General features: G+C 37.9%; 2 protein-coding genes across 3 annotated transcripts in view; both read right to left on the bottom strand.

Annotated features, from left to right (window-relative positions):
- Positions 1–4,711: 4,711 nt before the first annotated feature.
- On the bottom strand, positions 4,712–7,341 carry LOC131436791 (uncharacterized). The gene is made up of 2 exons (XM_058605708.1): positions 7,182–7,341; positions 4,712–7,106 (listed from the first exon to the last, which is right to left on the bottom strand). The coding sequence occupies exon 2, from the start codon at positions 7,098–7,100 to the stop codon at positions 5,061–5,063; it is 2,040 nt and encodes a 679-aa protein (XP_058461691.1). The 5' UTR covers positions 7,101–7,106; positions 7,182–7,341; the 3' UTR covers positions 4,712–5,060.
- A 4,034-nt stretch (positions 7,342–11,375) lies between these two features.
- Positions 11,376–22,123, bottom strand: part of LOC131435538 (purine nucleoside phosphorylase) — a 30,381-nt gene continuing 19,633 nt past the window's right edge. For both annotated transcript variants that reach the window (XM_058603545.1, XM_058603544.1), the window contains exons 2-3: positions 12,210–12,483; positions 11,376–12,146 (exon numbers count right to left, since the gene is read on the bottom strand). In XM_058603545.1, the coding sequence (XP_058459528.1) occupies positions 11,565–12,146; positions 12,210–12,483 (856 nt within the window). In that variant the 3' untranslated portion in view covers positions 11,376–11,564. The remainder of the gene's footprint in view (positions 12,147–12,209; positions 12,484–22,123) is intronic.

Raw genomic sequence — 22,123 nt, 5'->3', positions numbered from 1 at the left:
ATCAATTTCTAACGTAATCGAAACTACTGCCCGACAAACCTAAAAAAAATTACCACTACAGACTATCATTTTCATTGTGATATAATTATTTCGAACAACACTGCTGTCTGTTGAATAAAAAAGTCTATAAAAGACAAACCATAATGTTATTGTGAGAGCAACCCTTTGATTGGTAGAAAGTGGATACAAATATAATTAAGTTATACAAAATATAAATCTTAAGAGCATTGGGCTAGGCTAACCTCTCACGGTTTTGGGATAAGGAATAATAAGCCACTGGTCAACAACGAAAAGGCATTCTTTCAATCGTACCAGTAAACGAAAAGGAAAAGTTTTCTCAGTCGTCGTCTATCATCTATTAGTCATAATTGACCGGCAATTCTATTCCAAATCGAATGTTGACAAGTAATTTAATGGCCGTTATCAAAAAAAAAAAACAAAAAGTTACATTAATTTGGATAGCCAAAATAACATTTATCATTTTGTGTGGTACCTAATAGCATAAATAAAATAAACCTAGATTCCCCAGTGTAATAGTACTATAGTTGAGCAACCCGTGACACCAAAAGTGCCGTCTGGTGTAGAATGGGTGCGTAAATGCTAATTTAATACAAAATTGCCGGCATGTACAAAGTTGCTTGCGCGTTTAACACAACCACAGTAGCTAATGGAAAAAAGTACACCCGTTTTTCACTTGAAGCGCTGTCAGTGTCACCGTACAGTGGGAAATCTATGTTTACTTAATTTATGCTAATAGTATTATGATTTGTATTTTTTGACCCGGGTTAGCGGTTCAATGCATACGGCGCTGGTCTTACAAGCCAGTTGTCATATGTTCGAGCCCCGACCTGGAACGATTCAAAGCGTCAGTAGGATCGTATTACTAGTTATGCAAAGATGATGTACACTAAGAATCGGCTGCGAAGTTTGTTGAAACAGAAAGGCCAAATTCCACACAAGGAATGTAATGCCAAGACTTTGGTTTGTAAGGCTTTTTTCCTAAGTGATGAAAGTATAGAAAATTATTTGTAGAAATCTAAAAATTATTTTGTAGAAAACATCACCCATTATTATTAACCTAAACAATTTACAACCACGGTATCTATAAGAGGATTGCACTTTTTATAGCAACAGAAAAAAAATTGGTCAAAACTCACGCAATTCTGTTTGACTGGGTGCTCTGGTTTTTTGGTGTGCGGCTTGTTATGGAAAGCTAAATGCTGGCACATTATAGCGAGCAGATGGATTCTGCATATCTGTTAAGGGCATTTTTATTCCTATTAAATAGAAATGAGTTATAAGTTTTTAAAATTTCACGTAACTGAAGAATTCAGCTGTTTTTCAAAGAAGGACGAATCTTACAAAAGTAAACAAATCGAGTTTCTCTCTCCTACCAATAAATTCTTCAAAATCCTACAATTTTGGCTAAAAAATCGGATTCTACAAAAATCTCAATCTTAGTAATACAAAGAACTATAAAGGGCGAAACTGTCATTCCATTTGTTTACGAAAGTTTCGCCCTCCGTGTTCCATGCAAACAAACAGGGCGATACTTCAATTCCTAATAAGGAAGGGCGAAACTATTTGTTTTCTTTATTTTTGATAGTTTCCGAACCTTTTACTACTGGAAATAATAAATGAGACGATAAAATTACCCGAATATTTATCTTCGTCACGAAAACCAACTAATTTCACAAAAAATGCGCAAGGGCGTAACTTCATCATTCACACAGGAAGCATAAAAGTAAACAAATCGAAAAAGGGCGAAACTCTTTTTATGTTGATTTATTCAGTAGATATAGAAGGAAAGTGGTAAAATTTGCATACTTTTTAAAGATAAACGAACAGATCATCGACTAATCAAAAATTGATCTGAGAATAGACGATGATTTCTAAATACGATTTGAAACCAAAGTTGAAACTTTCATCGATGTTTTTCTCCATTTGCTGTCAATGTTAGATTCGCCGTTCTTTGGAAAACAGCTGAATTATGCTTCATTTCTATAGTTCCACGACAAAAGGGACTAACTGCAAATGACAGTTTATATTTGTTTATTTTTTCTTTCACGATTAACCAGATTGATTTTTTATTTGGCGCCTGACTCTTCGCAAAACTTTCAAGTTAAAACTACTCGATAAAAAAGGACTATTTTTGCGATTTTTTTAGCTATCGTTAAAAGAATAAATCTAACATCTTTCGTGGAAAAGTATTGAGAAATAGGCCGGTGACAGAGTATTTTTGAGGACGCTCTTCAGAATCATGATTTGCAGTGTTTAATGTACTGCTGAGCGCAGACTTATCAGATTTAAACGAATAGCATAGTTATAGTAGATGTTTAACTAGATCCCAACGTTTTTGTTTGATTTTTTTAATTTTTCTTCGTTTTGATGGTTGTTTAAAAAGTCAAAACTACGATTTTTCGCAAAAAAAAAACAGTCTTGTAGCTATAAAACCACCCTGAAGTAACAAAAAAGGAAAACATTGAGGTCTGGTGTGAGCTAAATTTGGAAAAAAAAATTTGAAGTTGGTTTACAATTATTTATATTTAGCAATAGTACGGGTGAAATACTCGAATTTTCCCCACAGTAACAAAACGTGTTTTCACCTCAGTAACACGACGTGCTCACTAGTAGAGACTACAACCGGAAGCGCCGTCAATTCAACGACAAACCCCGCCAAAATGCAAAGTTTGCTGCAAACGGATTCATACATTATGGAAACACTATCGATTTATTGTAAATTACAGGAGATTAACAGGAATACCCTTCCAGGGGCGGCGAAAGTATACTGAATCTTCAACATACATTTCCCCCTTCCACGACAACTTCATTTTAATTTTTATTTCATTAATCTGCTCTCTGCCAAAAAGCGAGATGTCAATCTTACACTCATTTGCTTCACCACGCGCTATTTACCAGCGATTTTAAATAAGTTTTCTCAATCTTTGTCAGAAGTTGTTAGAGAATTCGCTGCCTTGACATGTTTCCGCAAATATGCTTTTGTCAAGTTCCAAAATGTTTCAATTGTTCTGGCATGAAGATAATTTGAAGAATTCTTTTCCTAGAGTACGAATTTGACTCCGTTGGCTTTATACCAGGCTACCGTGAACGTGATGCACTGGTACCAAATCCGGCCAAATCAGTACTGGAGTACATGTAGATGTTTTTGTATCATTTGGAATAAGCACTGCCGAACGTAACCATCTGCTGCCATCTTATCTGTTTTTCACATGTGGATTTGAAAAAAAGTGCTAACAAAATGCTCAACAAACAATTGCCTTCTCATCGAATTTGTCTGAGAATTGACTTATAGACATCTTCAAAACTTTGCGGTTGAAACGTCATCTGAAAACAACAAAGGCGTATCAAAAAACTACAACGATCAGCCTCATGTGGTTGTTCGAGCCATTGATGTGGAACAAGGCAACCAAAATTTCTAATGATCTACAATCAAACAGTTCAATCAATCACACTTTTGAATTCGCTATTTCACGAGAGTCTGCCTAGATTTATCTTGATAAGGAACCAACACCGATAGTTGACGAAATTATCCCAAATGTATGCAATTATATCTTTGTACATACTTGCGATACGGATCTTGATATTAAAGCTTCTTTTCGTCAAGCTTGTGTTCAAGTTTTGTATGTAAGCAGTAATTTTTATAGCGTTGTTTCTCTAACAGTCTTCGATTTCGGCTGAAGCGATAAACTATTTCTCATTATCAATCGAGTTCATCTTATATAAATTAGAAATTAATCTTAAGCACTTAACATTTACCCTGGGGTAGTTGCAAAATTTCGCCGGCGAAAACGACATAACATGGAATTTCATCCGAGCTTGCATGACACAAGATCAGAGCATACCAATTAAAGCTTCAAATCGTTTTATGGCACTTTTTGTCTTGCTGTCTAGCAACAACCTACCTTTAGCATGCTACGCGTAGGACTGAAACGTTAGCTTTAATGTTGCCTCTATTTTTAGATTCGCGTGCTTCCACACTGCTCGGTACTAATCAAAATTTCAATCATTTATAATTGAAAATACGTGGTTTGATATATTCAAATCGAATCTTAGAAATATTTCCAATCAAATTATGAAATAATATTAATAATTGATACAAAATGTACTGAGCTGTAAGTGTTTAAAACCTGACTACATTTCTACTTGTATTTTTCTTTGAGTTTCTAATTTGCACCCCTATATAGAAAATAAAGATGTGTTCCACATCAAAAATCGTGCTTCAACACCGACATACTATTTGCCTATTTGAAAGCCATTCGCCTCCTCTCATTTTGCTACTACCGCAGACGACGATAACACCAAGTCGGACGCCAATTTCGTCATAGGTTTGCGGGCCAGTTAAAGATAGGAATTTGTGAGGTCTTTTAGGGATTTTGTTTCTCACATTTAGAAGCACAATGACAAGAACAATGTTATAGTAAAAAAAAATGTCATCATCTGGTAGAGCAACACTGAAATCTCACTCCAATCGATATAGCTAAGGACAGCGATTAAAATACGATTTTTTCTTAACAACATCCCAAATAAATAAATAAATAAATAAATAAACATTTGGAAAACCTCTTTGAATCTCACTTAGCTTTATCTAGTTTGTTTTTTAGAGATTTTGTTGCAGTATGGTGGACAGACAAAACCCGAACCAATCGTTTGAAGGAATTTTCTTTCGGTGCTTTATGGAAAAAAATATTCGAAGCGTATGGTACTAAATGCAAGTACTCAGTACAGTATTTATTTGGTTTGTTTTCATGTCGTACACCCAAGCGAAGTGCAATATAAATAATTAACAATAGTGATGATTGGTTTAAAATTGTTTCCTGACTACGTGCGTCACACTCTATTCAATAACTACGGTATCCTAGGAACGTTGAATCTCCTGGACTAGATTTCTAATCACAGAAGTGCAACCTCCTTCTAACATCGAGATCCATTGGGAATGACTGTATTTCAACTAAACTAAGTCTGAGTATGCGTTCAACTGACTAGATACGAGATCACACAATAATGTTTCCAGTACTGGAAATGACTTTTTTCAGCATCGCTCAATTTCTGATCGACTCAATCGTATTATAAAGCTTCGGAAGTTCAGACTCGAGACGCAACAGTTGTACAAACGTTTTCAATTTCATGCCCGAGCGTTCTCCAGCTTCGGGCTCAGCTTTCACAAAGGTCGAGTAGTAAGAGACTAACTCCTGCGAGCCATCCTCATCCAAATCAGCAATCAACAAAGAGTTCTCCTGATAATTTAAATCCGGTTGACAGATTACGTCCGAAGGATCTTTCATACTTTCCCGACAGAATTGTATCACATTGGATTGACTAGTGTTTTCGATTTTGATATCAGTGGAGTTGAAAACGATCAACTTCACGGTTTCTTTCAAATAGCGCATGCGAGTTTTGTAGACTCCTGGTCGCAAGGTTTGATTTACACTACGACGCACTTTATCGGTGGAATCCTTCAGGGAACTTTCGTCCGGAAGCACCCATGTCTGTTTCTTGACAAATAAGTTTGAGAAAGGGTTCAATGAACTGGTTTCGCGCTTACTGCGAGTGCTCCTATTATCGGGTTCCTCTTGGCTCCATTCCCAAAATTTAATAACAAACCCGTAGATAGTGGAACGATTGTCGGCAGCAAAGTTATTAAATGTCAGTCGCACCGGTTGCATTCCATACAACTGTCTTCCCGATACATTCCACAGTAATTTACCGGTTGATCTTTCAGTCAGTAATACCGAAGTCGTACAGTTATCCGGACATTTTCCACGGTTTTCGATAACCAACTGTTTACCTCCAACATACGTGATAGTTCTTTGTTTCTCGGTGTTCTTTCGTTGTCCGTAGAATTTATGCTGTAGAAGATTCACCTGCTTTTTAATCTTTTTCATATCCAGAGCTTTTCGTTTGATTAGTTTATATAGTTCAGCTAAGGGTTTGGACCTCTGTTGTTCTGATTTCTCGCGAACACAATTGAACATAACGTTAAATTCGGCGTCTATCATCAGTTTATGAACGTAGATGCACTCCTTCACAATATATGAATCACCGATCAATTGACCCTTTCGACCGGAAATCATCACGAACTTATTGTGCTTCGTTTCACCAAAGCTTGTGATGAAAAACAAATCAAACACTCCATCTCCATCCACATCCGGAATTACTAGCGGGAAATCCAGAAGATCGTTTTGCTTCAGTATATTTTTACGATCGTAAATCGGTGAGTGCCAGATCCATTCTCCCGACAGTGGATTAATACATTCTAGCTGGCCGTACTCATCCATGATGAGACAATCGGGAGAACCACTCAAGTCCGCATCTATCAATGTGCAGTCGATACTTTTCGGTTCATTAATCATCTGATCGTACCAAGCCACTTGTCCGGTACTGCCTACGAGTGAAATTATCCCGTTCCGTCGTGTGTACGATTCTTCAAACTCTGGAAATAGTTTATCGCCACGATACATAAACACCAAGTTCTTACTTTTGCCCCGTACTCCCTCAACCACGTTGATCACCCCCTTCAGTTCTATTTTCTCGTAGTTCTTAATCCAGTTCTGGGTCCTGATTCTTTCCGATCCGGCTGGGCACGCGAGCTCATCCGAACAAGGAATCACCCAGATAAACACAACCAACGATAAGAAACAGACTGCAAGCGAAGCAATGAAGCAACATTTTCTCGAAAAGGACATCTTTCTCTCCACTACTGATCCATTGTCTTGTAATATTGCAACGTTATCCGGGTGGAACACCCCACTGGCATCCTCCACATCACTTGGGCTCGGTAATCCATTGTACAGACTGTTGCAAATGGCACTTCCATTTTCTCGGCTAACCAAAAAACTCTGAGGCTGTCCGCCTGGTATGCCAGATCTGTTCGATGCCGGCAGGAAAATTAGTTTGCCTTTACCGATCGGCCCACCACCGCTGCCATTCATCGTTACCAGGCTCTTTCCGAATTGCGCTTCCGATTGTTGATTGTGGGAGCTAAGTGCAGCGCTGTGAATGTCTTCCTCACTCTCAGAATCGGTTATCGTCGTTTGCGGAATGGGAGTGTAAATTCCACCGAACAAGTCACTATTATGCATAACGTGCTGCAAACCAGGTCAAATTTAATCCATGGAAAAAATAGAAGGCTTCAGTGAATGTGATAATTGCTAAATGCATACCTTTCACTGAAGAAGTTGTCATTAATATATAACTAAAACGATCCGGGAAATATTTATTATCATTATAAATTGATGCCAAGAAAATTCAATCTAATTTAATTGTCTTAAATATAAAAAAGGAGCTTTCTTTGTCGCGAAGAAAAAATATCTACTTGAAACGCATTTCAATATAGCTATTTATTTATGTACAGGTCAAGGATGCCAGGACATTTTTTGAGTTCAATATCATCAATAAGTTGTCTGTGCGAAATCTGGGTTCATTTCCCATAAGAACATTGTAGAACGTCTTTGATATTTTAAGACTCAGTGTCTGTCGGTATTCGCTTTCATAAATCTATGTAATTTTTAAAATCAGGGAAACATTTTAATAATCTGTGGATACAACTAGCATCTCTGGTACTGTTGTTCTAGTTGTCAAATTGAGGGAAAGAAAATACACCACTACGAGGGGTCTATTAATTACCTTACAACAGTTGTGTAATACAAACAAAACAAATTATCCAGAGTCGCATATATAAAGGGTGATTTTTTAAGAGCTTGAGAACTTTTTTAAACAATAAAACGCATAAAATTTGCAAAATCTCATCGGTTCTTTATTTTAAACGTTAGATTGGTACATGACATTTACTTTTTGAAGATAATTTCATTTAAATGTTGACCGCGGCTGCGTCGTAGGTGGTCCATTCGGAAAGTCCAATTTTGGGCAACTTTTTCGAGCATTTCGGCCGGAATAGCCCGAATTTCGTCGGAAATGTTGTCTTCCAAAGCTGGAATAGTTACTGGCTTATTTCTGTAGACTTTAGACTTGACGTAGCCCCACAAAAAATAGTCTCAAGGCGTCAAATCGCATGATCTTGGTGGCCAACTTACCGGTCCATTTCTTGAGATGAATTGTTCTCCGAAGTTTTCCCTCAAAATGGCCATAGAATCGCGAGCTGTGTGGCATGTAGCGCCATCTTGTTGAAACCACATGTCAACCAAGTTCAGTTCTTCCATTTTTGGCAACAAAAAGTTTGTTAGCATCGAACGATAGCTATCGCCATTCACTGTAACGTTGCGTCCAACAGCATCTTTGAAAAAATACGGTCCAATGATTCCACCAGCGTACAAACCACACCAAACAGTGCATTTTTCGGGATGCATGGGCAGTTCTTGAACGGCTTCTGGTTGCTCTTCACTCCAAATGCGGCAATTTTGCTTATTTACGTAGCCATTCAACCAGAAATGAGCCTCATCGCTGAACAAAATTTGTCGATAAAAAAGCGGACTTTCCGAATGGACCACCTAAGACGCAGCCGCGGTCAACATTTAAATGAAATTATCTTCAAAAAGTAAATGTCATGTACCAATCTAACGTTTAAAATAAAGAACCGATGAGATTTTGCAAATTTTATGCGTTTTATTGTTTAAAAAAGTTCTCAAGCTCTTAAAAAATCACCCTTTACAAGAGTCACGCGAATAGAACATACCTGAATGGTACACCAGCCACTTTGAATAGATCAGAACCATATCTGTACGTCTTCACAAATGGAATTTGGAGAATAGATTATTGTCCTGTGCCATTTTCTTTTATTGTGTATAACATAATAAATCGGGTAATCTCATTGCCTGTTTCCCAAGTTACGTTACCGTACAAAACTTTTCTCGAACAGATTTTTGCGAAAATAATATAAGAAAGGGATTGTTTATAATCCATTTTAGCATTGCTGTCGCTCAGTAGAATATCCCTCGCAGTTTCAATACCACAGTATATATACACCGTTCCGGTTAAACGATTGTCATCTGCGTCCAGTTGGCGTGAAGCTGAAATTTTTGATTCTTCGGTTCGATTCCCTGTTAGATATGTGTATACGCAGTGTGCATATCTTTCTTGATTCGGTAGACTCAGAAGTAAACTGTTTCGTACGAATATAATCAAACTACAACATTAAAAATTTCATTTTTTAGTCGAAGGAAAGTCAAATAACCGGTTCTATAGAGAACACCAAGTTTTAATTTATTCATATAAAATGCAATGAAAATTTGGGCTTTGATTACATTTACATTATAAATATAAAAAAGCGGGAGGGTAATGTTAGAGACATAAACGTATTGACGAGAATACGAATAACATTGGCTCGCTGGAACTGAAATTGTGCCCTTTTGAAGCTTGATTTCAACTCTGGCGCACGACAAATACAACTTCCATGTGGAAATCATGTGGAATTCCGAATCAATTCCAACTCCAGTGCAACAACCGATTCCGAATGAATTTCGCCTACAACCGGTAGATTCGGAAATATGTCGGAATTGAGTGAGAAGATGCGGACTGAATTGTCAATTCGTCTTCTTCTTTCCCGATTTTGCATGTTTTCGTGCTGATTTTCAGTTTATTTTTAAATGAAAACATTACATAACTGAATATACAAATTTAAATCTTCATGTTTTTCGGATATACAGAACTAGTAAATAATCAGTTCTTCTTAGAATTCAAACATAAACTGTTGAAATTCGCTGGAAATTAATAAAACGGCCTACTTTAGTCAGTACCATTCATTCCTCCAGCTGGAGTGTAGTGAGATGGCTTAAGTCGCCTAAATTTTACACTAGCACATAAAACTAGCAGCATAAAATGAACGAATATTCAATGACATTTATAATGTCACTGTCAATCGGGCTGATCGAGCAGCCAATTCAGGCGGAAATTTTAGCACTGAAAAATCATGCAGTCGAGTAAGAATTCATTGAGCATTCCGTCATTTCGATAATGTGGGTGATATTGATACTGATATTGAAGTAATTTCTGTGGAGTGATTTCCTTTTACGTGATATGGTTTTGCAGCTTTTTTTTACGAATGGGCGGTCCTAACTGCTTACTGAATTTTTATGTTGATTATTTCATTTCGGATTTACATACATACACATTTCAACGAATGAAACTACGGGCTGTCTCTTCATCCCGCTTGTGAGGAATTCTGGCAACCGTCAGAAGGCTGGCTACATTTCGGCTGCTTTCAAAATTGTCCAGACGAAATTGTGTCATTATCTCGCCGTACGTGTCTTGTTTATTTCTCCTTTCCTTCTTTTTCTTTTTTTTTATTCGACTTCACTTGATATTCGTCAATCCCGCATGTACATACATAAAACGAATCTTGAGACGGGGTAAGTGAGATTAAAATATGGGTATGTTTGGTAGTGACAAAGCAATGTTATTCGCAAGAACATTTTCCATAATTAGTATATATGAAGGGCAATAACTTATTGCTCTTCATATGTACTTTTTATTAAAAATATAAAACCAAGACACTAGAAATGTAGAACCGATTCAAAACGGTTGTGCCAATCTTGTATGAAAAGAATCCGATAGATACAGAACCGATAATAACCGCTAGGCGAAATTCTCGGCCAGAAACGGTTGTTTCATTGTTGCCAGACTTTTGACAAAAATGACAAAAATGGCTGGCAGACATAGCCAGCCGCCTGGGGGGAAATCTGCTCGCCGCGCACAAGTGGAATATGTTTTCATATGCAGGGTACACACATAAAAAAAAAGAATTGTAACAATCTCAATGTGATTATCAATTGATGTGAAAATAATTTAGACGTGTTGAACATCAAATGTAATAATTTTCTGTTTTCAAGATATATTGCAAATAAATCACACGTTATTACATCGAAACAACGTATTGAGTACATTACATCAGCTTGACTGAATACTGAATTCTCAAGGTTGTAATATTACACGAAAAGATGCAGAATTTAATATCAGAAACATATACAGTAATCAGTTAAGATGATGTAATGTAATCAATCCGTTGTTTTTATGTAATAACGTGGGATTTATCTGCAATATTTCTCGATAACAGAAAATTATTACATTTGATGTTCAACACGTCTAAATTATTTTCACATCAATTGATAATCACATCGAGATTGTTACAATTTTTTTGCTGTGTAGTTTAATTGTCAAAACAATTTCTCCATTTAGGAGCTAGCTACGGGCTCGAGTTCCGTCTCTGCGGTAACATTTTTGCGTATTTCATCATATAGTTGCATTCGCATGTCATTTTATTAATCTGATATCCCATTGGATACCAATCAAATTCATAATAATATATTTTTATCGAATTCTACCAAAAATTGGAATCATTGCTCAAATTTGTCTCCTCTGTCAACCGAAAACCGCTTCTCTGTTGTAATAAATATTGAACAAAATTTTCGACTTATAAGAATTTATATATTATTCGTGTTATCAAAATAAAAATTTGTTTTCCTAAATCTATTCAAACTTAATATAAAGAATAGCTGTCAAAAAAAACTGTCGGTTTTCTAAATTTCTAACAGTACATTAAATTCTCTAATCTCAAAATTTACTCCGCAGCGTTACCGTATTGCGGTATCCTTTCACTGCTTCAGTTCCACGTGAATGTGTTTGGCCATTCGATGTACCAGCTCAGTCAGCGTAGATTCCAGTCTTTTGCCGATTCCGACGATATCGTCATGACAGGGAGTTTCCTCGTCCTCGTAACTCGGTACGCAGAGGTTGGTGATGAGACTGAACGCAAAGCAAGTCATTCCGCAGTGTCGAGCGGTCGTGATTTCGTGCACCGTTGACATTCCCACAGCATCCACACCCCAAACGCGCAGCATTTTCAGTTCGGCGACCGTTTCGAAGTTCGGTCCACCCAGGCAGATGTATACTCCGTCGTGCAGGTTATTTTCGATGCCCATATCCTTTCCAATCTCTTTGGCCTTCTTCAGTAGTTTATAATCATACGCGTTCACCATATTTGGAAAACGGGGACCGAAACGAGAGTCGTTAGGACCCTGCAGAGGATTATTCCCAGCGAAGCCCATTATGTTGATGTGGTCCTTCATTAGCATGATATCACCAACTTTGTAATTTGGATTAAGACCACCAGCGGCATTGGTGGCGATAAGATGACTACACCCAACCAGTTTCATCACACGAATCGGCATGGAACACTGAAATGATTAAAATTGAAATTTTAGTAACCAGTCGCTGCAGCTGTGATCTTCCGCTCTAACCTTTGCCAGTGGATAACCTTCATAGTAGTGAAATCGCCCCTGCATGCACATAACCGGAATGCCCTTCAGATAACCGAAGATCAGCCGCCCCACGTGACCTTCAACCGTCGACACGGGGAAATGTGGAATTGTCTGGTAGTCGATGTAGTCTGCATCCGTTAGCTGATTGGCCAACGAACCCAGTCCGGTGCCCAGTATGATACCGATTTTGGGCCTCAGTTCGGTTCGCTGCAGCAGATGGTTTGCGATTTCCTGTAGCATGTCGTAGGTGTACCTGGAAGTTGACGAGTACAACCATTAGCCGGGACTTAATTAAGGAGAAGCACAGCACACGTGAGAGGAATGCGGTCGTCAGCGTCACCCCCTTAATCGCAGTTTATATAAGTTATTTATTTTTCTATCCCAATCAGTGCGTTTTTGCGAGCTCTACCGGTTCTGTAATTACGCACAGGGTAGTCTACGGCAGCTATGCTTCGCGGAATCATATAACCTTACTGATACAGTATACAGGAAGTGTGGTTGACTGCTCGATGAATGAAAGGAAGTTCAGTTTATGTTTTTTTTTTTGCGAAAATGGTTCAAATTGTGAAAAAAATTTAGGTGGAATTGAAATAAATAAAATAGGATTAACGTTTAAATTTTTTTTCAAATGCAACACGATAATAAATAAAAACATAAAAGCATTTCTCATTTTCATAGACCATTTCGCACAACGCTATTATAAAAAAAATAGTCAAGTATTTATCAGGTTGGGAAAAAATAAGTCCATTATTTTTACGTGTACTTCAAAACTTTATTTAACATCGTATTGTTTAAAAATATGTTGTCAACCAACCATGATGTTTAGCATAATGAATTGATACTGCCCGCTTGTGAGGAATTCTGGCAACCGTCAGAAGGCTGGCTGCTGTCAAAATTGTCCAGGCGAAATTGCGTCATCATCTCACCGTACGCGTCTTGTTTATTTCCCTCCTCTTTCTTTTTTCCTTTTTTTTTAATTCGACTTCATTTGATATTCGTCAATCCCGCATGTACGTACAAAAACGAATCTTGAGACGAGGTAAATGAGATTGAAATATGGGTATGTTTGGTAGTGAGAAGGCAATGTTATTGGCAATAACATTTGCCATGATTAGTATATATGGAGGGCAATAACTTATTGCCTTTCATATGTACTTTTTTATTGAAAAAAAACAAGACGCTTAAAATATAAAACCGATTCAAAACGGTTCTGCCAATCTTGTATGGCAAGAGCAAGAGTCCGACAGAAACAGAACCGTTAATAATCGCTAGGCGAAATTCTCTGCCGGAAACGGTTGTTGTTTTGTTGCCGTCTGGGGGGGGGAGGGGGAATCTGCCCGCCGCGTACAGTTGGGCGTGTGCCAACAAACAGGACGATACTTCAATTGCTTGAAAGAAAGGGCGAAACTGTATATTTTCGTTATTTTAGATGGTTTTCGAACTTTTTACTACTGGAAATAGTAAATGAGACGAAAAAAATAACCAACAGTTTTGGCTTAGTCGCTGACACCAACCATTTTCACGAAAAATCGTGATGGCGTAACTTCACGATTCACACAGGGAGCATAGAAGTAAACAAATCGAAAAAGGGCGAAACTATTTTTATGTTCATTATTTTTACGTTTTGTCTTTGACTCATCAGTGCAGAGCAGTTCAATTGCATACCTTTCAAAGATAAACCAACAGTTAATCGATTTATAAGAAATTGATCTGAGAATGTACAATAATTTCTAAATAGGAATTGAAATCAAAGTCGAAACAGTCATCGATGTTTTTCTCCATTTGCATACCGACATTATCGAAATGACGGAATACGTAATGAATTCTTACTCGACTGCATGATTTTTCTCTGCTCGATCGGTTCAGTGCTAGAATTTTCGCCTGAGTTGGCTGCTCGATCAACCCGATTGACAGTGACATTATAAATGTCATTGAATATTCGCTCATTTTATGAATGCGTTAGTGTAAAATTTAGGCGCCTTAAACCATTTCACTACACTCCAGCTAGAGGAATGGATGATGCTGACTAAAGTAGGCCGTTTTATTGATTTCCAGCAAATTTCAACAGTTTATGTTGGAATTCTAAGAACAACTGGCTATTTACTAGTTCTGTATATTCGATAAACATGAAGATTTAAATTTGTATATTCAGTTATGTAATTTCCACATGGAATTCCGAATGAAAATTTCTCGCCGATTCGGAATTGATTCGGAATCCATTCGGATCTGATAATGTGGGCAATATTGTCAACCTTTAGCTAGAGAGAACGATCTGCTATCTACGTTCACCGCATTCACTTGAAGGATAAGATGACAATTGGTTTATTCACTTCAGTTTTGCGTAACAGACGTAGCACATTTTCACACTAAATTCTGGTGCTATTTCTTTATCAAATCGAAACTATTGACCTGAAGTCGTTTAAATCCGTTCATTGTAGACCAAGTAGTCAGAAAAAAACGTCGCTTCACAACTCTACCGTCCGAAAACATGAACTCAACCAAAAAATGTATGACGAGACGAAGTTCAACAGCTAATAGTAAACGTTTTTCTAGACCACTACGTTTTTGTTTGGTTTTTATTTTATTTTTTATTTTTTCAATTTTTGGTGGATTTTTAGCTGGAAACCTTCCCAAAGTAACAAAAAGGGAAAAGGAAAACGTTGTAATCTGGTATTAAAAATGTAGAAAAAGTGTGCTAAATTTGATAAAATAAGGTGAAGTAGTTTTCAATTGACTAAAGACTGTCCCAGAAAGTATGGGCGCAACCAAAAACCGCTGCCATTTCGCAATGGCTCAGAATCTGTCAATTTTTATTGCTGCGTCCTGTTGTTTACACTCTTCTCTAACCACTTGTGCAGTTGTTTATTCGTTTTCATTAGTTTGTTTCGAAATGCGTGAACTTTCAGCAGAACAACGTCGAAAAATTGTGTACAAATGGTGCACAGAACGCGGACGGTCACTGAGAAAGATAGCAAAAATGGAAGAAGTAAGGAGTGTATCGAAAAGTAGTTTTTTTTTCCATAAATACGTTTATTTCTTAAGGCAGTTTACATAAGTTTTTCTTCGCCGTAGCATCACTTTTACATAGTATTCTTATCCTAATTTAATTCTAACATAGTCACAACGTTTTGAATTTATTAAAACATATTCTCTTATAGCTTAAATATCATCTTAGGTAACTCGTCATTAATTATGAAATCTACTCGGAAATATTATTTGAACCAAACGATTAACTTCTATAAATTATAAAATAAGCTGTTATTTTCAGACATTTTGATGATAATTTCATAAACTGTTTCGAGTTTGTTTGTATCATTACATAATTTTTATTCTAATTTAGCTATTGGTTGAACTCATGGACGCAGCTGGGATCAGAACTAAGTCTTAAAAGGGGCCTTTATTAAATTGAAACTCCAATTTTCTTTATGAAATGATAAATAAGTTTCATGTATGAAAGGTCACGACAAGCAAGAATGTCTCGAACTGGGATATTGGATAGTCTACCTTGGGTACGCAAAGAATTTATTAGTTGAGATCTGACATCACGATACTCCACGCATGTCCAAACGACATGATCAATATCCCGATAACCTTCTCCGCAAGCACAATGATTAGTCTCGGAGAGCCCAATTCGAAGGAGATGTGCATCTAACGTGTAGTGATTGGACATGAGTCTGGACATCACACGAATGAAATCCCTACTCACATCCAGTCCCCTGAACCATGCCTTTGTCGATATTTTAGGAATAATTGAGTGCATCCACCGACCCAGATCATCTCTATCCCAAGATGCTTGCCAGCTGGCAAGTGTTCTTTGGCGAGACGAGCTATAGAATTCGTTGAAAGCAATCGGTCGCTCATAAATTTCACCCTCAATAGCACCACGTTTGGCTAAAATGTCGGCTCTTTCATTGCCAGGAATGGAGCAATGAGCCGGGACCCAGACTATAGTGATTAGATAATTATTGTTCAATATGTCGTTCAGGCACTGTTTTATTTTGCCCAGGAAAAACGGTTCATTTTTGCCAGCAGCGTTTGAGCGAATGGCTTCAATTGCACTCAGACTATCTGTGAAGAGGAAATAATGGTTTGGAGATAATGTGACGATTACACTCAAACTATAATGAACTGCTGCTAGCTCTGCTATATAAACAGGTGCAGGTTCTTGAAGCCTAAATGAGGCCGAAACATTATTGTTGAACATACCAAACCCTGTCGCTTCTTCAATTCGCGATCCGTCCGTATAAAACATTTTCTCAGAGTCAATATGCCTGAACTTACTTGAAAATATTTTTGGGATTTCCGTCGAGCGTAGATGATCCGGGATTCCACGCACTTCACGCTGCATGGATGTATCGAAAAATAAAGTTGAGTCAGGGGCACTTAGGATGCTGACACGGATAGGAATATATCTTGAAGGGTTGATTTCCTGTGACATATGGTTAAAATATACTGTCATAAATTTTGTTTGAGATCGAAGCTCGACTAGTCGTTCGAAATTATTAATTACCATGGGATTCAGCACCTCACATCTTATTATCAGGCGTGATGAAAGCTCCCAAAATCGATCTTTTAATGGAAGAACTCCCGCCAGAACTTCAAGACTCATTGTATGTGTCGAATGCATGCAGCCTAAGGCAATTCGCAAACAACGGTACTGAATTCGCTCAAGTTTGATTATATGAGAGTTTGCAGCGGAACGAAAACAAACGCATCCATATTCCATCACTGAAAGTATCGTTGTTTGATACAATTTTATTAGTTCTTGCGGATGAGAACCCCACCAAGATCCTGTTATTGTTCGAAGAAAATTTACTCTTTGTTGGCATTTCGTTATCAGATACCTAATGTGTCCTCCCCACGTGCATTTGGAATCGAACCACACCTCGAGGTATTTAAAAGTTAAAACCTGTTGGATCATTCTTCCCATCATATGGAGCTGAAGCTGCGCGGGATCATGCTTTCTTGAAAAGACGACTAACTCTGTTTTCTCCGCAGAGAATTCGATACCAAGATGAACAGCCCAAACGGACAAGTTATCTAAGGTATCTTGCAATGGTTTATGCAGATCAATAGCTTTGGGCCCAGTAACTGAAACCACGCCATCATCTGCCAATTGTCTTAGTGTACAAAGGGGTTACTAGACAGCTGTCAATGTCATTCACGTAAAAATTATAGAGGAGCGGACTGAGGCATGAGCCTTGCGGGAGACCCATGTAGCTAATTCTGAATGTTGCCAAATCATGTATCGAAAAGTAGTTAGCAACATTGATTATTGAATAAAAGAGCGAAAAAAAAACATATTTTCACATCAGTTTTGGATATATTGTAGAAAAAAATATATTTTTATGCATTTCACTGATTATATTGGAAAAAATCCTAGTTTCTGTGAAACGCTCGCACTTTGGACTTGACATTCTTCATTAAATTCTGCACAGTTACTTTTGTGACTTTCCTGGTGGCAGTTGTCCAGTTTTTTTTAACTCCTGCATGTTTTGGGACACTGTACCTTCCTTCCGAAAGTGCCGCTTGCCCAATACCTTTCGGTAGGTTGATGTCCTTTTCCACGAATTGTACATTATTTTTTGACAACCACTGTAGAACGGAGTTGGCGTAGTGGGCTGAAGCAAAATCCAGCCAAATCTGTACAGTGGCAGCATTCTCTTCTTCAAATATTCTTCCTCGTACACCTAGGCGTTAATTGTGCCCTTCGTGAAGAAAATCGACGACCGCAAACCACAGGTACAAATTGCTTGTCAGACCAACACCTTCTGCCCAAACTTTTCCATCGCCACCCTGGTGTCAGCGTCGTTCAGGTCCTGGTACCCCGATTTCGTATAATATTGCGGTCCGGGCAGCGCTCGAGAGTCTTCCTTGGCGTAGGTTTCGTCGTCGATCAGGATGCATCCGTCTTTATTCTGTAGAATCTGGTTATACAGATTTCGCGCTCTTGTTTTGGCCTGAACTTGCTGTGCCAGGGACTTTTTCGGCACCTTCTGTTTTCTTTTCAAGAAGTTCCGAACTTTGATCCGTTGAATCATCCCGATGCTGGTGTTGAACTGTTTGGCCAAAACCCGCGTCGACGCCGATAGGTTTTCCTGATGTACTCAACCACTTTTAAGCCCCGGCCGGGCTGGCTGGGACCCGTTTTCCTACCGGATCGGGGTAAATCCTTCATGGAAAGGGTCTTACCGAACTTCTCGATAATATTTTTGACACTGTTGTGGTGCACTTTCACTCGTTTTGCAATTTCGGATCAATTCGACTCATCATTGAAACGATGAACCGTACCGAAACCAATCGATTGCGCAGCTGTTATTGACATGTAAATAAACATGTCACCGCAAAACACGCTGCAAAAAACTAAGCCATTTCAGAGTAATAATTGTTTGAATGTTGCTAACAACTTATCGATATATTCCTTAAGTGAAAAAGCCGTGCGAAATGCAATCAGGAAGTTCGATGAGGATAACACTTTTTAGGATAAACCGAAAACGAGTCGAAGAAAAGGTCCTGCTAACCCTCAGTTGGATAAACGTATACTGAAGGCGTTCGAGCAAAAGAAGGAGGTTTCAGTTCGGGATGTGGCCATAAAAGTGGGCATTTCGAAGTCAAATGTTCTTCGTGCTAAAGAACGTTTGAATCTTCGAACCTATAAGAAGCAGAAACAACCAAAACGTAGTCCGAAACAAGAAGCATCGATCAGGCCGGGGGTTCGAAAGCTGTACAATTCGATTCTTGCTGGAAATATGAACTGCATAATCATGTACGACGAAACTTACGTGAAACTCGATCACATTCGGTAAGATTTCGAAACCCTTCATCACCACTGCTTCAATGAACAGCGAAAAATACACCAAGGAATGTTTACAAAAACGACTTCTACCCATGATTCGAAGCCACAAGGATCCTGTTGTCTTCTGGCCAGATCTTGCTTCTTGTCACTACTCGAAATCAACGGTAGAATGGTATACTACCAAAAATGTCACTTTCGTCCCAAAAGACATGAACCCACCAAATTGCCCACAACTTCGACCAATTGAGGTATTTTGGGGCATTAACGAAGGTACATCTTAGGAAACATGTCGCGGCAGCCGAAACCATTCAACAGTTCGAAAAAAATTGGAAAAAAGTGTCAAAACTTGTCGCCAAGACATCTGTACGGAATTTAATGAGGAACTTTCGCAAGAAGGTGCGCCAGCTAGTCTACAATGGCTAAGTAGAAAATGATGAGAATAATATTCTGTTGTTGTACTCTTATATTATCAGTATATCGAATAAAATTTGAATATCTAACACTTGTGAATTATTTACAGCGAAATCAAAGTGCGTCCATACTTTCTGGGACAGTCTTTATGGACATAGACTTTCAAAACCTGTTTTCGCGAAGAACGCGTTTAAAGTTTGTTGTCTATAAAATCGAAGTGAACAATTTATTTTTCAGGGGGGCGCAAAGGGTCTAACACTTTCGAAAAATCATATTTTTTTCTTTACATTTTGTCATAATAAAACATTTCAAGAATGCTTTGTAAATTTTTTCAAGTCAGTCGAAGCAGAGCTCTTTGATCTATGCGCCAAGCTATTGCCACTTCGTATGAGTTTGAAAAAAAAATTGACAGAATTTTCTTGAAAGATTTTACAATAAGAAAAAATAGTAAAAATAAATGACCCGCCCCTAAAGGGCTGAGGCCAGTTTGTTTTAGGGCGTTTTTTTCATCGCGACAACATATATGTTTTATGCACTAATTTTCCGCTATGCAATTCTTCCTTCAGAAAAAAGACTTTCCCGACCGCTAAAGTCAAACAATTATTCTGAAATTTTCACAGAATAATTTAAACTAATTTTCTAAGATATTGTCAGTTGGGTTATTTTGATATTCGGCATTGTTTCTGAGAAAATCAGATTTGAAGCGTGAAAATGGCCCTCTAAATCACCCTAAAACACACTGGCCTTAATGACTCTAATTTTAATATTGATTTATTCATTTATTTAAAAAATCGTTTGTCGTATTACTAAACGCCTTTGATTGAAAACATGCAGTGCTCTAAGAATGAAAAAGCTGTATATACAAATCTGTGAAATGTAATTCCGAAGAATATTTCGTCCTTTTCAAACGACTAATTTAAACATTTTTCCGGTTCACTTGATGGGCGAAGCGGTGCGATGTGAAATTGACAAATGACAGTAGCCGACAAGAGTCTTGCCGAATCTCAGATAAAGTAAATTCATCATTGCAATTATTAAATGCATCTTGGAATTAAGTGCACCGAAAAAATCGATGAAATTCCGAGTTGCGGGGAATTCAGTTTCAATTCTTTAATATGAAAAAAATTGAATTTGACAGGTAAGCTATCTATCAGTCGTTTTAAAAAAACAATAGGCGTCAGACATTTTTACATTTTACACGCTTAAACTAAATTCTGATCTGGGTGAAAACGATATCGACAAAGAATGCAAAAAACCCTTATTCAAAAGAAATTTCTAATGAGATTACATTCTTCAGAATATTCAGTTGATTTCAATTTTTAATTTAACCGATTAACGGCTCTGTACATTGCCGTTTTTTACAGCAACCGACCATTTCACTAAAATTAGATCATTTTACTGAACATCGTGAGCTATAAGTAACTGAAAGTGTTAATAAATTATGCTTCTATCAATTTTTGGGTAATGAAATTTAATATGCTACTTCTGCAAGCAATCGTACGGTAACAAGCTGGTTAAATGATCCTCGATAATGATCCGATCGGTATAAGAAGAAGAGGCGCGAAGCAGGCAGTATTGATCGAACAAGTTGAAGACGTCCTGCGGATCCTTCGCAGCTACCGAGGCGAACAGTCATGAATCGAGTTGAATGGAGACGCCTCCTGTATATTGCAGAGACCCTCGTATTCTACGACTGAAAGAGTGAGTAAGAGTAAGTATCTTAAAAATTGATAGTTGACCCTTTTTTCCATAAAATGCATCCGATAGAAATACCTGAAACCGATCTTGAACCCAAAAAGGTAATTAATGTGCACGACAGTCAGGTATCATAGTACAAACACTACGGAAACAGGTTCACGTACAGCCGTCAATCACGAAAAAAAACAGCTTTGATAAAACTCCGCTCCATTAAAAACAAAGTAGACCGGCTGGACGCTACGGAAACCGGTCCAAATGTTAGTAGCTTCGGCACCAACCAGCCAGCTGGTGGAACAAAATCACGAGAGTTAGCAACACAATGAGAGCCTCGACCAGTCTAATCTTCGATTCGATTGACTGTTCAGCTGCGTATGCAGATAACGAAAGCTCATTAATCATCCCTGAACAGAAGAGAAAAACAACCCAAAACAATTTCACTTATCAACAGAAGTCGGTCGTCCAATCACAAGTGGACGCATCTGATTGACCCTTGTCCAAAGTTTCAGCTTATGGAGTAGATAAATCAGCGCTTCAGTATATTTTTAATTGGTTCTAAATCGTTTTTATAGCATTAGTTTTCGTCAATATATGAACCTTTTAAAACTGAAGCTTGATCCCATATTTTATCCTTTTCTTCCTAATATTGTGCGTTGCTTAGTTACGTGTTAGAACTCATTTTAGCATGAACATACCACGCAACACTACTTTAATTTAATGCTTGGCTGATTATCTATTGCCAACAAATAAACAACATTAAGCATATCAGCGCGTGTGGCGCTTTCGTTTATTTATTTGAGGAGAACAACAAAATAATGAAAACAATCCACCGACCTATGCCCGAGTTACTCTAAATCTAAAGGTCAGGTCACTAAGCGGAAGGAAACGATAAGAAATCTGCGCGTCTCAATTTGCCCGCCTCAATTTGCGCGCAATTGAGAACGGAAAGGTTGCGGCCAGTGCAAATGCGTACGCATAACTGTTACAACTA

This window comes from Malaya genurostris, chromosome 3 (assembly GCF_030247185.1).
Source record: "Malaya genurostris strain Urasoe2022 chromosome 3, Malgen_1.1, whole genome shotgun sequence".
Classification (NCBI taxonomy): Eukaryota; Metazoa; Arthropoda; class Insecta; order Diptera; family Culicidae; genus Malaya; species Malaya genurostris.
This window is presented reverse-complemented; position numbering and strand designations above follow the sequence as displayed.